Source organism: Athalia rosae, chromosome 4 (assembly GCF_917208135.1).
Source record: "Athalia rosae chromosome 4, iyAthRosa1.1, whole genome shotgun sequence".
NCBI lineage: Eukaryota > Metazoa > Arthropoda > Insecta > Hymenoptera > Athaliidae > Athalia > Athalia rosae.
Window position 1 is genome coordinate 2,847,492 of NC_064029.1, and position 22,369 is coordinate 2,869,860.

Genomic DNA, 22,369 nt, shown 5'->3' on the forward strand with positions numbered 1-22,369 from the left:
AGTAGTAAAACTCCGTGGACGTTTTTTGGCAAAAAGATTCACGATCTCGGTCGAGATAACGAAGAAGATGTACGTCGTAGATCTTCGAGGGGCGATCGAGGGCGTAATTTGGCTATCGAAGCGAACCGGAGACGCGTTTCGAATCGCTCCGCACGCGCCGCAGTTTTTCAGGGGTAGGAAGGAATCGGAGTCGGTCGAACGCCGGATTATCGAAGCTGAATGATATACGTATATTTTATTGCATATTCATGGGACACCGAGGGCGTGGGACGTCGAGGCTGCACGGCGGTGACAATCGAACCGTTATTAATAGCCTCTGTTCCTCGGAGGTGTATCCTCCGTGCCCGGGGGGTAAGGGGCTGTTATAATTGGATCACCGTCGTAAATGGCGCTCTCAACGAGCCGGGAACTGGCGGTGCACTATATTCGGATTTTATGCTTCAAATTAAACTCGAATTAAGCAGCGGAAAATGAAGAAATTACGATGCGCCTTATATACCCCGAACAAAAGTGCGCGCGCTATGTAAATCGACGGCGGTGTGCATACGTTAGATATTTAACGCGATAGTTGGACTCGTTTGACGCGAAACTAGTATAGCTGTACACAGGTATGGTATAACTACTACTCGTTTGCAGCCAGCAGAGAAACTGCCTTCGTTCACGCGATGGCTGCGGCAGGAGTCGTTTACTCTGTTAGTCGGGCTTGCAGGGACGGCCAGCTGTCGTCTTGCGGATGCTCGAGGAGTGGCCGACCGAGGGATCTTAATCGCGAATGGATCTGGGGAGGCTGCGGCGACAATCTCGAGTACGGTTACAAGTGAGTACTCCATGTATATAATTGTCTGATGCGTGAATTTCTTTCAAATTTTATAATTAATAGCGTGGCGCGTATTTCGTTTCATTTGTCTTTGGAATATTTAGATACGGTGATCTTTTCTACAATTCCACGTCATTTTATTTTACACGTGTTGAGAGGTTTTTTTTGTCGATCTACGAATTTTCCCCTTTGAGATATCCTCGATTTTTCACTTTTTGAAGCAGAAAAATTGAGATATCTCGATAGGAAAAATTCGTGGTTCAATTTGGCTTTCGGATTCGGATTACTGAGGTCAAAATACATGAGAATAGCATCGGAAACCCAACAAAAAAAACGATTTTTGGCCGAAAATTGCAATTTTTTCAAGGGGTACCTCTTTGGATTTTTTCGATTTTTGGGCCAAAAGTAAAGTAGTTTAGAAATTGACTGTATTACACTTTTCTGACGTATTTTGACCTCAGGAATCCGAATCTGAAAGAAAAATTGATCTATTTCTAAAATTGACCGAGTTATCGCCAATTTTCAGCTTTTCAGGGTCAAAAATAAAAAATTTATTTTATGGTCTATTTTAATGTAATTTGAGCTCAGGAATCCGAATCCGGAAGAGAAATTGATCTATCTGCAAAAATGACCGAGTTATCCCCATTTTTTCGCCTTTTTTGGCATAAATTTGAGGATATCTCGAGGGGAAAAAATCGTAGCTCAATTTGGCTTTCGGATTCGTGTTCCTGAGGTCAAAATACATAAGAAAAGTGCCATACGATCGATTTTAAAAAATAAAAATTTTTGGTCAAAATTTGAAAAAATCGTAAGGGGTACCCCTTGGAAAAATCTCAAATTTTGACCAAAAATTTTTATTTTTTAAAATTGATCGTATGGCACTTTTCTTACGTATTTTGACCTCAGGAACACGAATCCGAAAGCCAAATTGAGCTACGATTTTTTCCCTTCGAGATATCCTCAAATTTATGCCAAAAAAGGCGAAAAAATGGGGATAACTCGGTCATTTTTCAAGATAGATCAATTTTTCTTCCAGATTCGGATTCCTGAGCTCAAATTACATTAAGATAGACTGAAAAATAAATTTTTTATTTTTGACCCCGAAAAGCTGAAAATTGGCGATAACTCGATCAATTTTAGAGATAGATCAATTTTTCTTCCAGATTCGGATTCCTGAGGTCAAAATACGCAAGAAAAGCTTATTAAACCCAATTAAAACAATGAATAATTTTTTGCTCAAAAATCAAATTTTTTTTTTTGTTTCTTCAAGAATAATCTCACGTATAATCACCTCAGGAATCCAAATCTGCAAGCTAAAATCATCTACTCATGCAATCGATCGAGTAATCATCAATTACTCGCTGTTGGGAGCAGAAAAATCATAAGACATATCGATTGGTTTTAGTCGTAGACCAACTATGATTCATCGCAATCCATGCATGGGTCGGAATATTCGTATTTCTCAATTCACCAGCGAACCCCAGTTTAGCTGGAGTCAGGTAGCCACGGGCGCGCGGTTTGTTGTGGGGCGTCACCTCTGCTCAGCCCTGAAGGTGACTTATCACAACAAAGCGCTACGCTGCTGGCTACGCTGACTCCAGCGAAGCTCAGGTTTGCTGGTGAATTGAGAAATACGAATATTTCGACCCATGCATGGATTGCGACGAATCATAGTTGGTCTACGACTAAAACCAATCGATATGTCTTATAATTTTTCTGCTCCCAACAGCGAAAAATTCCTGACAACTGTATCAATTTTGTGAAAAATTTCTGCTTGGCGTTTTTTTTGGCTCAGCAATTTTCAATTAACATAATTGAAAAATCTTTCCACCAAAATCATGGATTCTTCTGTCGGGCATCACCCGAACAGAAAAAGCTCATGGTCACCATTTCGTCGTTTGCTGTTCTCCTTTCGTCCTGATTTCCTTCCTTTTTTTTTCGTCGACTACCGTTTCCCAATTTCTGCAGACCTAAGATCTGAAATATCCACGATAAAGAACAGTGCTCGGTTCGTCGTTCGTAGGCGAAAATAAATCTGGGGGGTAGGGGGGATAAGAAATAGTGGAAGAGGACGTGAATCGGGAGTAGGTACGCGCAGGAGACCGTGAGTATACGGGAATTCACGTTCCCCTGGATCCCTGGATCCCGGGAACCCGGGAGACCCCGGACTTGTCGCACGTAGGGGGGATTAAACCTCGCAATAGAAGTCAGTCTCGTTAGACTCGCACGGTTGAACAGGGGATACGCGCGATGCGGAGTCAAAAAGGTTAAAATTTGTCACGGGTTAAATCTACCCCTGCAACAGCTCTGCGGGACCCAAGCCGCCACGTTATGCATTATGCTCGTGGAATATCCGTACATTATACCCACAGCCACTGCACACACTCTCCGTCACTATACGGCTCTTTTGTATCCGCGATTTGTTTCACTCCTCGATTCCATCCGCCGCGTTATGTACGGGTAATACCTATATGCACGCGTGGGTGTAATAAATTATGTGAATTAGGAATGTGTGAGAGCGGACTCAGACCGCTGCTGCGAAAGGGCGGTCGGAAAACGTGATTCGCTATAAATTATGTCGATCGAGCCGTTCGCCGACGTGTATAAAGTTTCGAACGATCGGAAATCGCGATGGGTTTATCCCTTTCCGTTCATCGTTAGCTCTTTCGAACTCGCTCGCCTCGTCGTTGCAAACGAAAGATCGACGAAAAATTAACCGATCTCGTCGTAATTGTTTATTCCGAGTACGAGCGGATGGATAAATAATCATTCGTGAGAAAGGGAAAAAAAAAAATAAAAAAAAAAAAACTAAGTAAGTAAATCCCGCAACGTATGTTTCGAATGTCGACAATTTTATTTTAATTCTCTTTCTCTAAACATATACTCGTAGTCATTAATCACCGGGGAATATACGACAGACCATTAGGACGGTTCCCCGGGACTTGTACGTGCATATGGGTATTTATAAATACATGTATACGCCCTTAGGTATATATATGATATACAACGATACGGACTTCATCACGTATGCTGAGTCGTCTATGATAATTGATACACCGAAATAAGCGGCGTATCGTCTAGCGCGCTATGGAATTAGGCCCCTGCATGCCTCTCACAATAAAAACTGAATAAATAAGTCAATCGGCCATGTCGCAGATGAAAATTACTCGGTTGACCCCGTCGGATTCCGTCCATAGCTGACGTCTCTATCGTCCTTGCGCTACGCGACCATATCTCCGCGGCCGCTCCAACTCGTCTCGACTTCAAAAAAATGCCCCGTTTCTCGATTAATCTGCAACGTGTATAGCCCCGCGGTGCACGCGAGTCGCAAATTGCCCCCCCCCCCCCCCCCCCCGTCGTCGTCATACGCGCGATAAATCTTAGGGAAAAAAGGGGTGTAGTCGGCGACAAGTGGATGAAATTTTGTTGCCTTGTCAAGTAAACGTGACGCTTTATTGTTACGCGCGCGGGGAGATCGCGCGCACGCGGGTCATTGGGAACGATTCATCTCCCTCACCCTCTTGGGGGCGGCGACGACTCCCTCGCCGGTAACAGATACAAAGCGAATATTACACTTATCTATCACTGACAGAGATCCCGTTCAGATTTATTAAACCGGTGTACCGCGATCGCCCCCCTCCTCCCCCTCTATATCCTCCTTCCCACGCGCCCCTCGTCACCGATCGTTGCACCCCTAGTCGCTTCCGCCGTCATTCTTTCACCCGCATATTCCGCGATTCAGCGAGATCCCGAGCCTCTTCGGCGGAAAAACCTGATTCCTCAACTGCTTTCACCCTCTCCGCCCCCTCGACGCAAAAAATTACCCCCGTTGCAGTGCGCCTAATCGACCGTCTTGACTTTCCCTCCAGGTTCACCCAGGGATTCGTGGACGTTAGAGAGCGCGAGAAGAGCTACAAGAGAGGCAGCAGAGAACAGGGAAGAAGTTTGATGAATCTCCACAACAACGAGGCGGGACGACGGGTGAGTCCGATTTGTAGCGATTTTTCCCTCGCGTACCTATACGGGAATTATTTTTTTTTCGTCACCCCGACGATACGGAATCGAACGCGCTGCCGCGTATTCGCTAGTAATTTTTCGACCGCACGACTCGAATTTCTATAACTATGATATCGCTCGCGATCAACGAACTCCTCGTAATTAATTGGCAACAAGAGTCGTAAATTAATCGGGTTAGGCCGCGAGTGGAAGGTAGATTTAATTAATCGAGAGTTGCGGTTAGATCGTTACAGAGAAGGCACGGCGCTTTTTACCTCCTTCCGCGGAAATAAACTCGAAACGTCGAGACCCGGTCTGCTCTGTTCACGGTTGTAAAATTTCGAGCCGACTGAAAGCGCGCGTCCCGATGTCGAAAAAAGTACATTAATTAGAATCGGTACACGGCGGCGCTTCTTTTCGTCCGGTCGTAAGCTCGCTTCCCGAAAAAAAAGTCGACGTTCGCAAAAAACTTTCCGTTCCATCGACGAACTCGACGCGATGACCGTACACCGGAATCGCGATACGCGCATATTATTGTTTATAATGTTCCGAAGCTGTGGTGTGACAATCGGGCGTGTACACGCGATACGGGCTCGCGTTACGCAACGCGCTCGTTTGGGTGGGCGACGCGATCGTCGGGCGGGTTAATGTTTGTCGAAACAAAGGTTCGAATGATGGGAAAAAGGAAGGAGATCGAGCGCAAGGACACGACGGGTACCGGCCCCCAGCTTTTGGACACCATTTGCACTCGATGAACGATAAAAAGTGAAATAGACACCGGAGCTGATCGGTGGCTCTATACGCGGAAATCGTTTATTCGATACTCCCCAGCGGAACGTAATACCACCGCGATTTTTATCCTCGGACTCACGATGTTGACGAAAACACCCTCTGTCGTCCTACTTCGTCGCGGTACGATTGATGATCCCGCTCTCCGATTTCTTTCCACCAGCTGATGACACAACGAGCGACGATTTCGACGAACATGTGGGACATGTCCGATCGACCGTAATTACTCCGACCTTAGATAAAATGGTCCGCACGGAGCAGACGCGCAGCTACGCACCGATTTCGACACGATTAGCGATTTTTTCGGGGACTCGAATCGCTGTAGATTCCTCCGCGAGAGGTGTAAAATCTGTGCGGAATTTCGGAGGGCAAAGGGCGCGGGGGTTGGTGCGACGGGAACGTCCGTCGTATCCGGTGTGTGATTTCGGGGCAATTTCGGTGTTTCGCGCATTGTATAGTAGCCGGTAACGAATAGTAAATATATTGGCTGCAATTTGCATGTAAATTCGGGATTTGCATAATCAGATATCCTCCAGTCAGCTCTCCTCGCGTTGATAATAGTCCGGCAGCAGACGCGTGGCCGCACGTGGGTGCCGCGTCGAGGGTTCAGGGAGAGAGGAAGCTAGAGAACGAAGAGCCATTGGATAAAACCAATTATTGAGCCCAGCCAATTTGAGCGATTAATGGATGATGGTATTACGTCACTTCGTCGTCCCCCATGCTACGTACTAATATGCATCCAACTTTCCATCCTCCAGCTGCATCACGTACGTTTTTCATAGACGATCTACATATGCATAGGCACACAGCGTATCGTACGATACTTTCGATCTCCAGAGTTTCGGGGCACTCGACGGGGCAACATAAAAATTTCACAACGTTTCGATCTCAGTGTCAAAAATCCCCCCCAGGGATAACGATTCTTTGCGGAAATCGGAAAACGTTCTCATATATTTTATAACGGAAGTTCGATTACCGCGGATTGGATTCAAATCTACCTCGCAACTCGCTGTCAAATGCTCTCCATCTCACGCGTCTTAATTAAGCTGCGTCGAGGTCTGATCTGCGACCGATTCACCAAGTACAGCAGCAGCCGAGTGGCGCGTCTCCGATAATCGGTGATTGAAAAAATCGTCGGGCACCGGGGCTCCGATCGCAGATCGAATACCGTAAAAATAGCGAGTCGGACGCACGTCGGGTAAATATTGAAAAATTAATCCGAAGAGACGATCGGAGTTCCGCGCTCCGTTGCGTCGCCGGCGCGAAGAAGCGTAAAAAGAAGAGGGGCGAGAGCGAGCGTCCGATTGTGAGAGGAAAAAAAGCAACGCGAGCGAATGTCAGAGTTCTCGGGACGCGTGCTCGCCGTGCCGCGAGAGATTTAATCGCCTTTGGACGGGGCACTCGAGAACCGCCAGATATCCGCCGATCGATCGATCCGCCTCGTTTTCGTTCCAATTAAGCGGGATGCGTGATTATCTCTAACCGATGTTGGTACTCTTACACCGTTACCTCGTCCTCACAAAGTCGGTTCCCCCCGCGCGCGAATGCGGCGACGGATATAACGCCCTCGATGTATATACGCTCGAGGAATTTTTCCGTCGAGCGAGGAAAATTATCACCTCGGTCGTCGGTTATTTTGTCAAATATATATTTAATAATCTTGAGCGTAGCTATAACGTTGGGAATAACACGACGCGCGGGGTATGTGCGAGTAGTAGTAGTGGTGGAAGGTGTGCGTAGACGCACGAAACGTTTGATACGTACGAGCCGAAGGAACACGGATTTCCGTGCACTCGCTCGCGTGAGGAATGATTTATCGCCCTTCAACGCGACCCATTCACTGCTATAAAGACTATTTTCAATGGTGCGTTGACTCCGAGCGGACGTAAAGCCATTTCTTAGCCGATAATCTTTCGGTGAGATGGATATACGCGGTGTACAGGTGTAGGGGTGGTAATCGATGTCGCGCATACGGCGGTCGCGAATCTCGTTCTTTGCCAATAATGTCCGACAAAAATGCAAAAATGTGTGTATATTTTCACTTTCAGGCGGTCGTGAAGAAGTCAAAGGTGACGTGCAAGTGCCACGGTGTCTCGGGAAGCTGCAGTCTCATCACCTGCTGGCAACAACTGGCGTCTTTCCGCGAAGTCGGTACGTATACAATACCGCAGGCGTCGAGATGTGACATCGGGTTCTTACGAAATTCCGTAGAAATGATTAAACAAGCGATTTTTAAAGCGTAGAGCGTACATAGTTGTACATATGTATACGTACACGTATTAGTTATTGTATCGCCAGACTTTGACGCGAGGCGACGCGGCAACAGGTGTTTCGTCCGAAGACCTTAAATTATACCCACACGACGCGGCGTCGTACGTATACGACGACCGGGAGAGAAACGCAACGCCGAGTAAAACGTGGATAAGATTCTTCAAGGAGTCCATTACACCGTATCGGTGTACAATGGACGCGTATTATACACGGACGCTCCGCACCTATGGCGACTCCGATGGCATACGTGTGGGTAGGCGTTGAATTAATATAACAAGAAACGATAAAGCCCGAGAAATGGAAAACAAAAAGAGAAGGGTGTTACAAAGGTGGAAGAGGACGAAGAGTCGTGGTGAATGAGAAACGCTACGTTCTGTTACTACGAATTCCTCGATTACTTTAAAACTCCCCTTAGCTGTGTAATACGGATCGGAAGGGTCGCCCCGGCTTCTCCGGGTCCGCCGCGACGGTGCCTTATAACCCGCTCGGTGAAAAATCTCCACCATTTCACAAACACCGTACTCCGTGGTTGATTAAGAATTCAAGACGCGACGTGGAAGTGTCCGTTCTAATCTAAACAAGCCTTTTAATTACCGGGTATATCGACGTTAACCTGCGGTGAAGCTGGGGCCCTTCCAGCGATCGGGGCACGGATGGCCCTGGGGGCCCTTGTACCGGAGGTACCTCCTATCGGCGAGGCATATCCCGATATACGCGACGGCACCGGGTGTGGGCATATCGCCGAACCTCCATAAACTCCATACTTATAAATATAAACTGTCTTATTGTCGTTTTATGGGACGCCCAACTGATACACTCGGGAATTTCGGGAGGCCACTTCCCCCCTTCCCCCCTTCCTCGAATCGTTCGGTTAATTAGACGTTGAATCAATTGCGCAACCCCGATATACCTCCTCGTACCTCCGAAGGTGCGCTATCTGCCTCCAGATACGATTTGACCCCGAGACGGGGGTCGCCGACCCCCCCCCCGATATCGGCCCTCCACGCGATTACACAGCTGTCCCAGCTGGACCCAGTTTTCCCTCCCGATTCCAGAAATTCTTGCCTCGGCCGGAAACCGTCGTACCGCTGCACTCTCCGCAATCATATTAGTATATATTCGTGTTCGTATTGTACAGTTCACGGGACGCACGAATCCATCGGATTTCATACATTATTATACTTTCACCCAGCTCTCTCGTTGCGCGTGTACATCGCCGCGCGTTCCATATGGAGGCTGGAAGCGAACGGGATAATGCGGATGATTTGCGAGACCTTTCGAAACGCGGTCCGACCGACGATGGAAGGAACACGGTTACTAGTAGAGCACGGCGAGAAAGAAAAATAAGCAAAAAAAACACAAAAAAAAACGGTCGCGGTCTATATATCGTAGATATTTACCGCCCGGATCTCGTGCACGTGCTGAAAAGTTCCACCCCATCGGTGTGTATATCACGAAATATGGATCGCTGGCATTCATCGGAGTCTCGAGACTTGTGATTTTCGCATAAGGGCAACCCCGTCGCGTTGTAGGTACGCCCGCGTCGTACGATACGGCGAAAGTACATTTATAATAATTATCGAGACACGTAGGTTGCGCGACTCGACTTCGCTTCTATAGAAGACGCATCGTTACGCGCGTATACGACACGGGAGTAAGCGCGGGCGAAATTGCGTGTTGAGGGGGCGCGCTAAGGTGGACCAATGTCAGGGGTCAACGTCGCTCGAACTCGCGGGACTAATTTTTCGATCGCCTCCACCGCACCCACACCCATATCCCCGACACCGTATTTCCACGCGTTATACGGGAAGAAAGGAGTCGACGGAGTCGGGGGAGGGGATGTTCACGGACGTGGACCGGGACCGTTTGGCTCCTAATCCCGTTAATTTTCGTTTCTCGATTCCGGCTTAATCGTTTCCACCCAATCTACCGAATCTTTGAAATCCTATGAATACTAAGTTGACACGGACCGCGGCAGCGACGTATTTAGTCCTTATCTCTGTGATTCCCGCGGTCGCCTCGTCGCCGCTTCGGGGACCATAGGTAATTCCTTTGCGTTTCACGGCGTGTGAGGTCCACTCTTCTTCTTCTTCTTCCTCTTCTTCTTCTCCTCCTCCCTCGACTCCATCTATTCGCCGCACCCCGCGGCGCCCATCCCTTATGCCCCGAGATTACGGTCCCATACGGGCCGCGTATCGTACGAACAATGTAAGATACGTGTACACCCACGAGGACCACGGGTGCTCGTGATCCTTCGAGTTCTTCGCTTTAATCCCACCTGGAACACAGGAGCTAGCCGGAATCCATTCCCTTGCGGTTAATTAGATGTCTCGAAACGCCTCGGAGTTATACCGCAGGGATATTCGTGCGTTCGAAACTTATCCCCCGGATTTATCTTGCCTTTCATAAATCTGACCCACAATTCCCTTTTAAATATGGTCCGTGTGGCGTTACACTTTCACTGCAGCGAGACTCGAAGCCGTTGCTCCGAATTTATTTTTATCGGCATATGAAAACGACCGGTAGATGAGAAGGAGGAGGAAAAGGGCGCGGCGGAGGAGCGAAGAAAATCGGTAGTAAAGGAAATCTGAGAAAGAAAAGAAGAGGGAAAAAAAAAAAAGAAAGGAAAAACGATTAATGAACAGGCGACGAAGAATTCCCCGTCGTATAGCTGCGGAACGTGGAGCCTTCCGAGTAGCCATTACGTGCCGCAGATGCGGGAAAAGACCGAGGAACTGGATGAAAAAGATGGAAAAACTATGCCGGTGGAACGTCTCGACCACGAACCTCCATTAGCCCGGACACGCGTTCCTTCGAAAGGGCTTCGAATTCCGAAAATTCTCCCGACATCGCGAGTCGCGACGAACGGACAGCTGGAAACTCAGTCGCACGTATATTTGTCACACACGTTGGTTACAATAGTTTTTTACCGTGGAGAATATTTCCCCGTAGCCACACCGTTTTCAACGTCGGTTGTGTTTTTCCCGAGAATCTCGAGTGTGCGGTGGTAATAAAAAAAAGAGACGCGAAGCAGATTGGTACGTATGAAATGTAAATCACGAGGCGAAGATTGTCCTCGGGAGAAGCCGGTGATACGTAGTGGTTACCGGTGTATCCCGTGAATTAAAGAAAGGACAATGGGGTGCGTCCCAAACCGTGTTTATCTCGTTCGCCAAGTTGTTATATTCAAATTTGAATGATGGTCGGAGAGAGAGAGAGAGAGAGAGAGAGGCTCGGTGACCCGACCAACCGGCGAGTGGTCGTAGCTGTCTCCTGCGCTTACTTTACCCCGTTATAAATTTCCCGGTTACTCCCGCGGAGCCGAGCAGTTCGATCGTCTCCGTGTAGGCTTGTAAGTATAGGATGTAAGGGAACAATTACGAGATGCGAGCGCACGTCCTACGCTGAAAAAGGAGATAATGGTCGAGGAGAGGACGGCGAGAAAGAGTCGAAGCCGAAGAAAAAGGAGAGGGACGGAGAGGAGGAGGAGGAGGAGAAGGAAAAAGCAGATTAGCAACGCGATTAGCATGAGGATCGTTCGTACCTGGTGACGAATAATTGCGGGTTACCGAAATCGCGCGTAACAATTGCATTATCATAATGCGTAGTCGCGGGCCGCAGTTTTCGAGTTTATTGTACGGGAGAGTCCCGAGGAGGTAGCCGAAATCACGAGACTCGGACTCAAGTCTTTTTCGGGCTCGAATCACGTCCGAGAAACGTGCTGCGTAGCGCGAATACGAGAATACGAGACGACGTACAAGTTGACGGGACAATGCGCTCAAGGTGTAATTTGACGGATGTGTCTTACACCGGGCACCGCTCTCGCAACCCTCGTACAAATGATTTTGCCCACCTCACGTGAGGCGTGAGTCACCAAAAGCAGTTGCTCGTTATTCACTTGTGGTAATTGAACGATGGACTCAGATTATTATTATTTTCCAATGACGGTCCGATTGGAATAAGAGCTTTATCCAGTTTGTTTTAAGTAGGACGTTTCATCTCAATCTGGTTCTCGATGAAGTTTCTCCGCAAAATCCCTTGCCGCGTGCGTACGCCGATATCTATTGTCTCCTCGATTATTCCAGGTGACTATCTCCTGGACAAGTACGATGGGGCGACGGAGGTGCGAGTGAACAGAAGAGGCCGCCTCTCGATTCGAGACCCACGCTACACCCTACCCACAGCCAATGACCTAGTGTATCTCGAAGACTCGCCAAACTATTGTCTCAGAAATCTCACGATGGGATCCCTGGGTAAGTTTCTATAATTCAAACTTGGCTCTCGAATAGAGAGTTCGTTGATAACCGGAAAAATTATTTTTCCTCTCAAGCCTGAAGATAATTGACTCATTTTTTGGTTTTTTGGAATTGCAACTTTTTTGTTTGTGGAGATAATTGAATTTTTCCAACGGCAATCGCTTCAGAATTGTAAATTGACCAGGAAAATGATTTTTCCTCCTATTTTCCTTCTAAACCTGAAGATACTTGACTCATTTTTTGATTTTTTGGAATTGCAACTTTTTTGTTTGTGAAGATAATTGAATTTTTCCAACGGGTCGCTATGAATTCTTTCGAGATTCACGAAAACGTTAGGTGCTGGTCATTCTTTGAAAATGCTGTAACCTCGAGGTTCAAACAAAAATCAGAATTGTACAAACAAGTACAAATGAAGTCCAACCGATTCCATATCCGAGTCGGTTTCCAAGTTCACATAGGTCATGCCGAGATGATTCGACTCTTCATTGCAGGGACTCAGGGGAGGGTGTGCAACCGAACGTCCGCTGGTATGGATGGGTGCAATCTTCTTTGCTGCGGAAGAGGTTACAACACGCAAAAAACTACGGTGAAGGAGAGGTGCGAGTGTAAATTCCACTGGTGTTGTTTCGTCGAATGTAAGACATGCGTCAAGAGCGTTGACGTGCACACGTGCAAGTAGCCAGAGCCTACAGCTGCAACGGTCTCATGAGCAGAGAAGGGGTGAAGCCCCTGATTATTCCATCGAGCGCAACAAAATTAGTTGTTTTTCCTTTATTATTTTTTCCGTACCCTGCGTCGAAAACTTGGAATCAACGGTACCCTTGCCGTTTCTAACGTTATTATTTATTACTTCAATATTATCGAAATAAACTTCTTGCCAAGTACTACGGAAAAGTAGGTGAAACACGTGACTTATAAATCCAAGCACAGTGTTCGATTCTAGAATTAACGAGTGAATTTTCTTACCGATCTTCGTAATATAAATGTGGGGACTTGCTGCGATCGTATACCTGCTTGTCAGCCTTCTTAGCAACTCCGGAGGGGAGTTGTTCCGGTTGATGCAATGTGCAAAATGGAAAACCGACTGATTCCGAGTGATCAAACTTCATGAAAAATCGTACTACTATTATTTTGAAGGCTGACAAACGATACTCGTTATTTAGGTAGATTATTTAAATCGACATCGAATTTAATATTTATTGCTTAGAAGTAGATTTTAACGCGTTCACGGAGTTTCATTTGATCACTGTGTTTTATATCATGGTATCCAAGTGAACGGTCGATAATTTATGTACTGTAAAATGAAAGAATTTTAATCGATAAATGAGGAGGAGAGCGATCTCCTTTTTTCAATTCCCATGATTCTACGGCTACCGCAACTTCGTCGATGCGTTGATACCTATACAGAGATGAATAAAATAATTTGATACATTCGCTGATCTACAGCATAGAATATCTTATTTTATCAATGTACATATTCTTCAACTGCATATTAATACTTAAACGAATAATAATCTTGAAATTTCAGTTGTCTGCGATGTAAAATATTCAGAAAACACGATGAAAAGTTTTCAATACCTTAATTTCTTCGTGCATAATGTTACACGTGAAATCTCTCCCAGAGTTCAGCTCGGATGAGACTTATCATCGAGCATCCGTTTCGATTACAGCTTTTTTCGCGTTATAATTGATATGTAGGGAGAGAGAGAGAGTTAATTTATTTTCAAAGAGATTTCGGTGTTGTACACTGTGAAATATCGTCTAATGAATAAGACTGCACAATAATGCACTCGACTTCTGTCCGATTATTCAGATTCTTACATTGAAGAGGCCGTTTCATGATTTCCTCACGGATGAATCTCTTTTGATTATTCAACTCATTGAATTTCTGGCACTGTAGCAAGCATCGCTATATTCAATAGAGTCATAGACAGCTGAATCTAATTTTTAATTAGCAATTGAGTCGTATGAAGATGAAAGAACGAATGGTATTATTGATCGTAATCATAAGTGTAGATTTACATAGTATAATACGTTATATCTCGTAATCGTATCACGTGTGGATTTATTCAATGTTACATCACCGGTCGCATAGATTTTGCCCATTGTATTCATGAATCCAAACTGTGTACTTTATATGTAGGTATAGATACCTGTGGATAATCTACAGGTTGATGAATGTAAGACGTAACCATTAAAAATATACTTTAATCTGCATATAACGCCCCATCGCCTTCGTAAAAGGTTCGTTGTTTCTTAAATTAGTCCCGCTATTTCTAATTTCAAATCGTTTGACTAATCAAATTATTTTGCAGTTGGGTGAAATCTGTCTATGGTAAGTCAGTCCGGAGGGTGCAGAGGTAAAGAAGACCCTTGACTTAACGACAATCTGCTACCGGTATGGAGTGGACATGAACGACGATCAAACGATCGGGTTACCGGCAGTCAGTACAGGTGGCAGTTCAGTGATTATAGGTAGTTCCTTCATGGATGTTTGCAGTTCGTAATCATTGTATAAATGACCGTCGAAGAGTCAAAAGTTTTTGCGCGACGATTGTTCCACTGTCCTCGTGATCAAAATCGCCTGTGTAAAAGGACGACTGTAGTTCCAAGTGCTCGGAATCACGGGGGTGTGAATAGCATTTGAAATTTAAGCTTCAACCTGTGATGAGCCGCATGTGCGATGACGCGGCTCCCGAGAGCGGCTCTCTCTTTGATATAATCAATAAGTTCGCCTGCGACTTGACCAGTTTGGTCTTCGCAACCCTCGGCATAACCTCAAACGTCACTGGGCCAAGAACGACTACTCCTAAGGTGGATTCGACCTACCAACACCACCAGACCCTCCTTCAGCTCTACGAGGAGCTTTGCGGTTGGCTTGCCTTCGACGAATTCCAGCTCCAACTATTCAAAGTATTCGCTTTTATTCTCGTCACCAACGTTGCTCTTATTTACGTAGCCTGGCACGTTTACGGGGCTCGAATATCCGAGCGTTTCATGAAACCAGGTGAGGAGAGGCTTATTCGTTTTATCCTCATATGCCAATTTTTCTGACCTCCTTTTTCGTTGTCATCGCCATATTTTCATTACACCATTGTGAAAATAATAAAGGGCTTGGAATTTACAATTTTACCCCTGATAATGGCCGATGATGACTGGGAATTTCGAAAAGTGTTGGTTTTATCGTATGTAGGTAAGAGGTTTGTACCTGTCACACACCTTCATTACACCTTGTTGGAAGGAGTGATTAAGATCATAATTGTCAATATCCAATCAATAATGAATCATGATTTACTTGTCTTAAACAATGCGACTGCCTCTCGCCACAAATAACTCGGAAAATTCTACGTGAGTAAGAGTGGTCAAATACTATGCATAATCATACGTTGTCGTCGAATTTAGAGTGAAATTAACGCAAATTTAATTCCTGTAACGAGATAATTGAGTTGTCAACTCTCCTCCCCGCTCCTGCTACCGCTATTACGTCCACATTACTCGTAATTTAGCACTATGTTTGTATTCCACATGCATTAGATCTATATCCCCTTAGTTTCACATTTACTAGGGTCGTGGGTAGTATTCTTTTAAGGGATCTGACGATTTATTGGCTTCGTATTCACGTACTGATCTCTGTGTTAGTACAAAGATCAGGGCAGTATCTGCGGCTCGACGTATAATTAAAATAAAATATTTTGCAGATACATTACGATAACTTGAGTTTATTATAAATTACATATGTGAAATTCAATTACGTAAGTTTTCGATAATGAATTTCAGCAACATCTGCTGCCGTTGAGGAACTGAAGAAGAGCGTGTCTCGTCTGAAACTTCCAAAGGAGCATTCCCCACGGGTTTAGAACGCCCGCGAAATTTATACCCCTGCCGAAAATTAAAATCTAAAAATCGAATATGGCGGAGAAAATTAAGGCCTTCTTTCAAAAGAAAAAGTCCGATACCAAATTTAAGATGGCTGGCAAGGGATACAAGTGCGTATTTCGAATGAGATGGCGAATTGAACGAGATTTTTCGTTTCTTATCACGTTTCCTTATCATGTGCAACGTCTTGCAGATTAACCGAATCATCAGCTTCCTCCTCAAAATCAAACGCCAGCGATGTACCGAGGCCGGTGAAACGAGCGGAACCAACTACGGAAGCAAAAGTTGCCGGGCAGGCTGCTCTGGCAAGATTGGAGTCTAAGAGGACAGATCCAAAAAAATTCAACACGTAATTCGCTCGAAATTTGATTACAATTTATGTGATATTATCCGCCTATTCTAAAGGTGGTTCCATTCGCAGATCATATGCAGCGATACAAGCGCAAGTTAAGCGAGAACTAGAGGCTGAAAGAAAGGCTGCGGCTGAAGGCACCTCGAAGGAAGAAGCAACGCCGAAGGAGCGTAAAATCCCGCAGGAAGTCGAAGCGAATCCATTGCTCGCGGTACGCGGCGTTTACTTCCGGTGCCCAATTATATCTGACGAAGTCTTGACGCGAGACGAATGGAAGATAAAGATTCGACAGTTCCTTTACGAGCAGCTAAACCACGAGGAAGCTGGTCTGACGGCATGCCTGATAATTCATAGCTGCAACACCGGTAAAGAAAAAATCGAACAATGTGTAGAAACAATTTGCAAGTATCTAGAAAATATTGTGAACAATCCCGAGGAGGAAAAGTATAGGAAAGTCCGAATGTCCAACCGCGTTTTTCAGGTAATAAAGCAAGAGCTTCTACGCCTAGATTTCCAAAAGATAACAAAACCAAAATTCGAGACTGTGTACATGTTACTTTATTTTCTCTTTTATTTTTTATTCAATTATCAGGACAAGGTGCAACCCGTAGAGGGTGCTCTGCAGTTGCTAGAGGCAGCCGGATTTGAGCAGGTGAAATTAATGCACCAGGATGAAGAGGAAGACTTCCTTGTGTGGAGGCCGAACAAATCTTCGATCGACCATGTCCAAATGCTCGTCGATGCCCTCAGGACAGCAGACCCAGTCAAAATCGAACTTGACAGAAACCTACAAGTCTTGCTCCCCAGCCAGGCCGCAAAAAGGAACGAGCTACCCCCTGTTTTCTTCACCATGACACTGGAGGAGATAAAAAAAGAACAGCAGCTCAGGTTTGACGAGCTTCATTTTGATATTTTAATTTGGGATAACGCGCACAAATCCAACCACCTATATTCCGTGCAATTAATCACCCCAGGTCCGAAGCTATCGCTCAGAGTCAGATTCTCCGGACTAAAGCGATGCGTGAAAAGGAGGAGCTCCGTGAGATGAAAAAATATCGCTACGCTCTGATTCGAGTGCGTTACCCGGATGGAATAATGCTCCAAGGAACATTTGCCGTTTATGAGAGGATCGAAAGCGTGATTGAGTTTGTTAAAGAAAATCTCGTCAGCGACGAGATACCCTTCATTCTAACAACGCCGTTTGGCTACCGTCTTAGTGATGAGGACCACGATAAGTCTTTAATCGACTTGAAGCTCGTGCCCGCGTCAATTTTAAATTTCAACTGGGATACTGAGATTTTGAATGCGAAAGGTCCCACAGAATACCTCAAGGATGATATTCTGTGCCTTATACAGTCGGCGTAAGACTTCTACCTACTGCTGCATCTGCTCTACAAGTAAAGAACGTATGAATTGGATTACAACAGTTAACCGCTCGTTGTCACCGTCAAAAAACACGGAGTTTGAAGCTATTCGCCATTGTGTAAAAAATTGAAAAACTATAAATTACCGAAGTGGACTAAAATATAGTTTAATAATCTAAGTAGTAAAACAATTGAATTATGGATCATTGTAAGGAACAATTTGGTTGCACTACATTATCTGCAACATGCAGGCTGAATTTACTGTTTGATGGTGCCACGTAGTGTTACCATTGAGAATAGATAGGATAATCTATTCTCAATGGTGTTGCTGGCTTTTGTTGCCATGGCAACGGGCAGTAGGTATAAAACCGTAAACAAACTACCGAGCTACGAAACTAGAAATATCATTGCAAATTATGTATAGTCGCGATATTTTTTTATTTAACCCTTTTACCTCTACCTTATTTATTTTCATGATAATTGAGAGTGTTTGTAAAGTGTACGCTTATTCTAATGAAGAAATATTCCAATACATCACACCCGACACTTGTAAACTCGGTGAATATTTTAATGCAGAATCATTGATTTGTGCTGCATGCGACTTGACCAAATATCTGGAGCCATCTGAAGATCGTAAGTCTGATTTTCTCCTAAAAACAAGTGATTTAATCTATTCTGACCACTGATTATAGAGATCAGTGATTCTGACCATTCGGAGATCATTGATCCCAACCAAGTACCAAATGACCGGCCAAATTTATCTCACGTTGATATATTCAGCTTGTTGAATTGCAATTCTAGGTCTAACTTGTGTTTGTAATAAGCAAAGTAAGTTTGTTGGATTTCAAAATGGTTGTCCAAAATGTGAACTCTGTGGACATAATGAAATTCCAACAATTGATGGACTGGATTGTGTTGCCTGCTCCACCTACAGTAACAATAGTAGCTGCGAATGCGCTTCAAGTGACATTAGATGTAAGAAAATGTTACGAATTACTATTAATTATCAAATGCGGTGCTATTGCAAAAATTAGTCTTTTTGGGTATAAAATTAAATTCTTTTTTCCAGTGGAACGGAATGTGAATGGAAGCCTCTTAGAGAAGATACAATGTATTCCATGCACCCATAATACCTATCCATCGCCAGATGGAACAAAATGCTTGACTTGTCGAAAGAATGCCTTTAAAAGTCACATCAACTGTCCGTGCCCATTAATTTCTCACTTAAGAATCAAAGAGTATTGCGTTGACAAAAATGGGCTGGTGGAATGGCCTGATATTAGGAGCACGTACTTAGTGAAATATGAAAGCCAACAGGTCGATAGTTATTATCTCAGAACTGAGTTACAGTTAGCCGTTTACTTATGTAAAGTAAGCATTTATTGCTAAATTTATGATGAACCATTGATTATTTAGATAAGCTGAAAGTTTATTACGATTCTTTTATTTTTAGAGTGGAAACAAGACTGCCTGTGAGCATGTGGCAAATATGTGTGCCTTGACTTTGTTTATTAATTCAATACCGTGTAGAATATTTCTAGAGAAACACAATACTCCGCTGTGGTTGTATTATGGTGCAGGTGAAGCACCCACTGTACTCAATCAGGAAAAAATCACACAAAAATATAGCCTCGATACAAATAATAACGTACGTGTACGAATAAGCAGCACATACATAGTTTAAATGAAGAAATACCAATCCTCTTTGTTTTATAGAACAGCCAAGTAAATATTGCATCTGCTATATTTTCAACCAATGGTCAGTTTCAATCAATTTCAACGCCTGATATATTCTGCGACTTGTTAACGAATATTAGGTTTGGCATAAATACAGAAAAGTTCTGTGTAACGACTGCTAAGAAACTCAGCAACATGAAAATGGAATTTTTCGAGCCGTACCTCAGGTTTACTGATGGACGTAACGTGTCATTGTACCCACTACCTGTTTTAATTAGAAACACCAATAAGGTAAAATAATATCGCAGACCTATGAAAACTAATAATTACTCATTTATAATAAATCAACCCAGGAACAAACTGATGCTTCTGGATGGCGATTGGTAAGAAGATTTTTTATCATTGATACCATATCCGGCATAAAAGCCTTGCCCAGCTCATTTAACACCGAGTTCAAACGAGACAAACATCCGAGCATTATGCGATATGCAAAGTCTATTCATCTTTTGTTAGTATCATCCGGTTTTAAAGTGCAACTATACTATAATTCCATACCATGCATTATCCCATGAATTACCTATATGTCCCTATGCAACCATACAGGATAAAGGTACAGAATAAAGAAGACCAGGGGAAAATATTTCCACCATTAATAATACTTGAGTACGACGAACTCCCAATGGAACATATCCGCCGAAATGTTGAAGTTAAAATCAGCTATAGAGTTACATACATATTGGCAAATGATGACATGTACATGGCAATAGAGGTAATTTTTATCGGTTGATGAATGATCACAGGGTTTGAAGAAATGTATTTTTTTGTAGCAAGAAAAATGATGCTTAAAAATCATTCAGAATTTTCGAATGAGTCTTTGGAAATTTATAGGTAGCCACAGGAGTCTTGTCTGGATTAGGATTGGCATTTGCTGCAATCAAAGCATGGAGCTATAGTAAACGAAATGGAAACGAAATACTAAGTGCCTCAACATTTCTTTGGTTCTTAATATTCTGCTGTGGCATATTGGGGAACATCTTCATATTCGTTTCATTTTGTGCCAGTGTCTACACGTTTATTTTCTATAAAGGGCAGACCGTGTTACATGTTCTCTTGCCAAGTGATACTACAGAGGAAAAAGTCAGGATATTTGTGATTGTAGCATTCTGCTTGAAGGTAAGAAGTACAATCCTTTTTTTCATTGAAAGTTAAAATTTTTTCTCGGTCTTATTCACAGCTTGTGGAAACAATCACTCTCGTGTATCGGTTTAGAAACCTGGACATATTTTTTATCGACTGGGAACAACCAAGATCTGTTTTAAGCCAACCAAACTATGATTCTCCACATACTTCTCTGAAAAAATTATATGCTAAGAGATTTCCGGATGAAAATCCTAATCCTCTGAAAACTCCCTCCGATATAATATCGGCTAGGAGGAAAAGAACGCCACGGAAATCTAGTATTATCGGTACACCAAGTCGACAATCTAAATGCTCAACACCGAGTAAATTGAGCGTTTCAAATTTCTTGGAAGAATCATTCATTGAAAATCCATCAATCAAAGGACCAGTTATTCTAAACAATCGGCAAAAAATACCTGTCAGTATTTGGCGAACCTATTTCATTGCAAACGAATGGTTTAGAATTCAAACAATGAGAAAAGTGAATGTAGTAGTACAAGGAATTGCAACATTATTTATTCTAGAGGTCAGTACATCAACCATGCATGGCATCCAGATTGAAAAATTTATTTGAAAACGACACTGTGCTTTTGCAGGTCCTGGATATCAAGTTTTGGGCTCGACCTGATCCAGACTTTACTATAAATGCTGCAGATCCAATGTTACAGGAAAGAGAGAGTTTCACGTTGAAATTCGGTGTTGGAACATTAGTCTATATATCCGTACACTGTGCACAATGGCTAATAATGGTCACCTTCTACGAAAGATATATCAAGAATCACATACAAGAATTTGTTGACTTGTGTTCAATGGCAAATATCAGTGTCTTCATTCTTTCGCAAAATCGCTACGGATTTTATATTCATGGAAGGTACCGTTTACACGATACTGAAGATATATCATGTTCATTATGGATGTTTCTTAGTCTGGGCATAAATCAGATTTAAAACAAAATTACGGCTTGCAGATCAGTGCATGGGTTTGCCGATACCGACTTGGCAACTCTAATCAACAATTTGAAGCAAGAAGAAGAAAATTTATGTGCACACAGAGGACTGTTACCTGGCACCACAGAGCAAAGCTTTGTCATTTCTGTATCAAAAACCTTCAGAGATTTTTACGATAAAATCATGAGTGATAAAATCATCAATGATGAAAGTAGATTCTTCAGGAGAAAAATGGTTGGAACGTCAAGGAAGGAAAGAAACGTGCAAACATATCAGAAAATGACCCAATTTTTGACCCAATTTGTAGATCATTGTTTCAAGGATCTAAATTATCTTGTCAGAGAAAAACGGTTTTTAGAAAAACTTTTGGATATAGAGTTTACAGATACCGTAGATGGCTCGGTTTTCCACATAGGTAAGTTTAAATGATTTGTCTATGCATGATTTTCAACAGCTAACTCTGTAAGAGCACAATTTAATTTTACTACGAAACATTTCAAATATACACTCTTGTCTTTCCAGACAACAATCATTCATTTGATCGTGTTATGTTCTATGGAAATGAATGGACATTGGTTACGTTTGAGATCACCTTGTTCAACTTTGTTGGAGCCCTATTTCAAGATTACACACTAGCAATCATAATTACAGTGTTGGTATCGCAGCTACTAGTTGTCTGTCGTAAGTACAATGGAAAGAAAAATTTAGCAAATAAAACACTGATCGATGAAAGGTTTTTACTCTAGATCAGTTAGATAAAATGTGATTAATGAGTCTGATAATTTTTCAATTTGCCAAAAGCATGAGTAAAGTTATGAATAAAGACTGGGTATTACATCATATTG

General features: G+C 43.6%; 3 protein-coding genes across 4 annotated transcripts in view; all 3 read left to right on the forward strand.

Annotated features, from left to right (window-relative positions):
* The window catches only part of LOC105690236 (protein Wnt-5b-like), a 126,967-nt gene extending 112,609 nt beyond the window's left edge, over positions 1-14,358 (forward strand). Inside the window, exons 4-8 of one of the 2 annotated variants that reach the window (XM_048653883.1) lie at positions 637-817; positions 4,687-4,798; positions 7,651-7,753; positions 11,959-12,126; positions 12,621-14,358. In XM_048653883.1, coding sequence (XP_048509840.1) covers positions 637-817; positions 4,687-4,798; positions 7,651-7,753; positions 11,959-12,126; positions 12,621-12,808 — 752 coding nt within the window. In that variant the 3' untranslated portion in view covers positions 12,809-14,358. The remainder of the gene's footprint in view (positions 1-636; positions 818-4,686; positions 4,799-7,650; positions 7,754-11,958; positions 12,127-12,620) is intronic. The other variant, XM_012407869.3, reaches the window with a different exon arrangement.
* An 836-nt stretch (positions 14,359-15,194) lies between these two features.
* LOC105690294 (UBX domain-containing protein 6) lies at positions 15,195-18,144 on the forward strand. The gene is made up of 6 exons (XM_012407976.3): positions 15,195-15,477; positions 15,907-16,115; positions 16,199-16,354; positions 16,427-16,838; positions 16,950-17,245; positions 17,332-18,144. The coding sequence occupies exons 2-6, from the start codon at positions 16,039-16,041 to the stop codon at positions 17,720-17,722; spliced, it is 1,332 nt and encodes a 443-aa protein (XP_012263399.2). The 5' UTR covers positions 15,195-15,477; positions 15,907-16,038; the 3' UTR covers positions 17,723-18,144.
* On the forward strand, positions 18,138-22,366 carry LOC105690291 (meckelin). Its single transcript, XM_012407974.3, has 12 exons — positions 18,138-18,354; positions 18,523-18,696; positions 18,791-19,092; positions 19,175-19,369; positions 19,438-19,689; positions 19,752-19,906; positions 20,002-20,167; positions 20,287-20,571; positions 20,633-21,103; positions 21,174-21,448; positions 21,545-21,939; positions 22,047-22,366. Exons 1-12 carry the CDS (start codon positions 18,138-18,140, stop codon positions 22,268-22,270), a joined length of 3,111 nt encoding a protein of 1,036 aa, XP_012263397.3. The 3' UTR covers positions 22,271-22,366.
* Positions 22,367-22,369: the final 3 nt, after the last annotated feature.

Coding starts and splice junctions, on each gene's coding strand:
- LOC105690291 (XM_012407974.3), top strand. CDS start 18,138: ATGTATAGTCGCGATATTTTTTTATTTAACCCTTTTACCTCTACCTTA. Junction 19,093..19,174: donor TAGCCGTTTACTTATGTAAA/GTAAGCATTTAT, acceptor TTTTATTTTTAG/AGTGGAAACAAGACTGCCTG. Junction 19,370..19,437: donor GCCTCGATACAAATAATAAC/GTACGTGTACGA, acceptor TTTGTTTTATAG/AACAGCCAAGTAAATATTGC.
- LOC105690294 (XM_012407976.3), top strand. CDS start 16,039: ATGGCGGAGAAAATTAAGGCCTTCTTTCAAAAGAAAAAGTCCGATACC. Junction 16,355..16,426: donor GATCCAAAAAAATTCAACAC/GTAATTCGCTCG, acceptor TTCCATTCGCAG/ATCATATGCAGCGATACAAG. Junction 17,246..17,331: donor AAAAAAGAACAGCAGCTCAG/GTTTGACGAGCT, acceptor TAATCACCCCAG/GTCCGAAGCTATCGCTCAGA.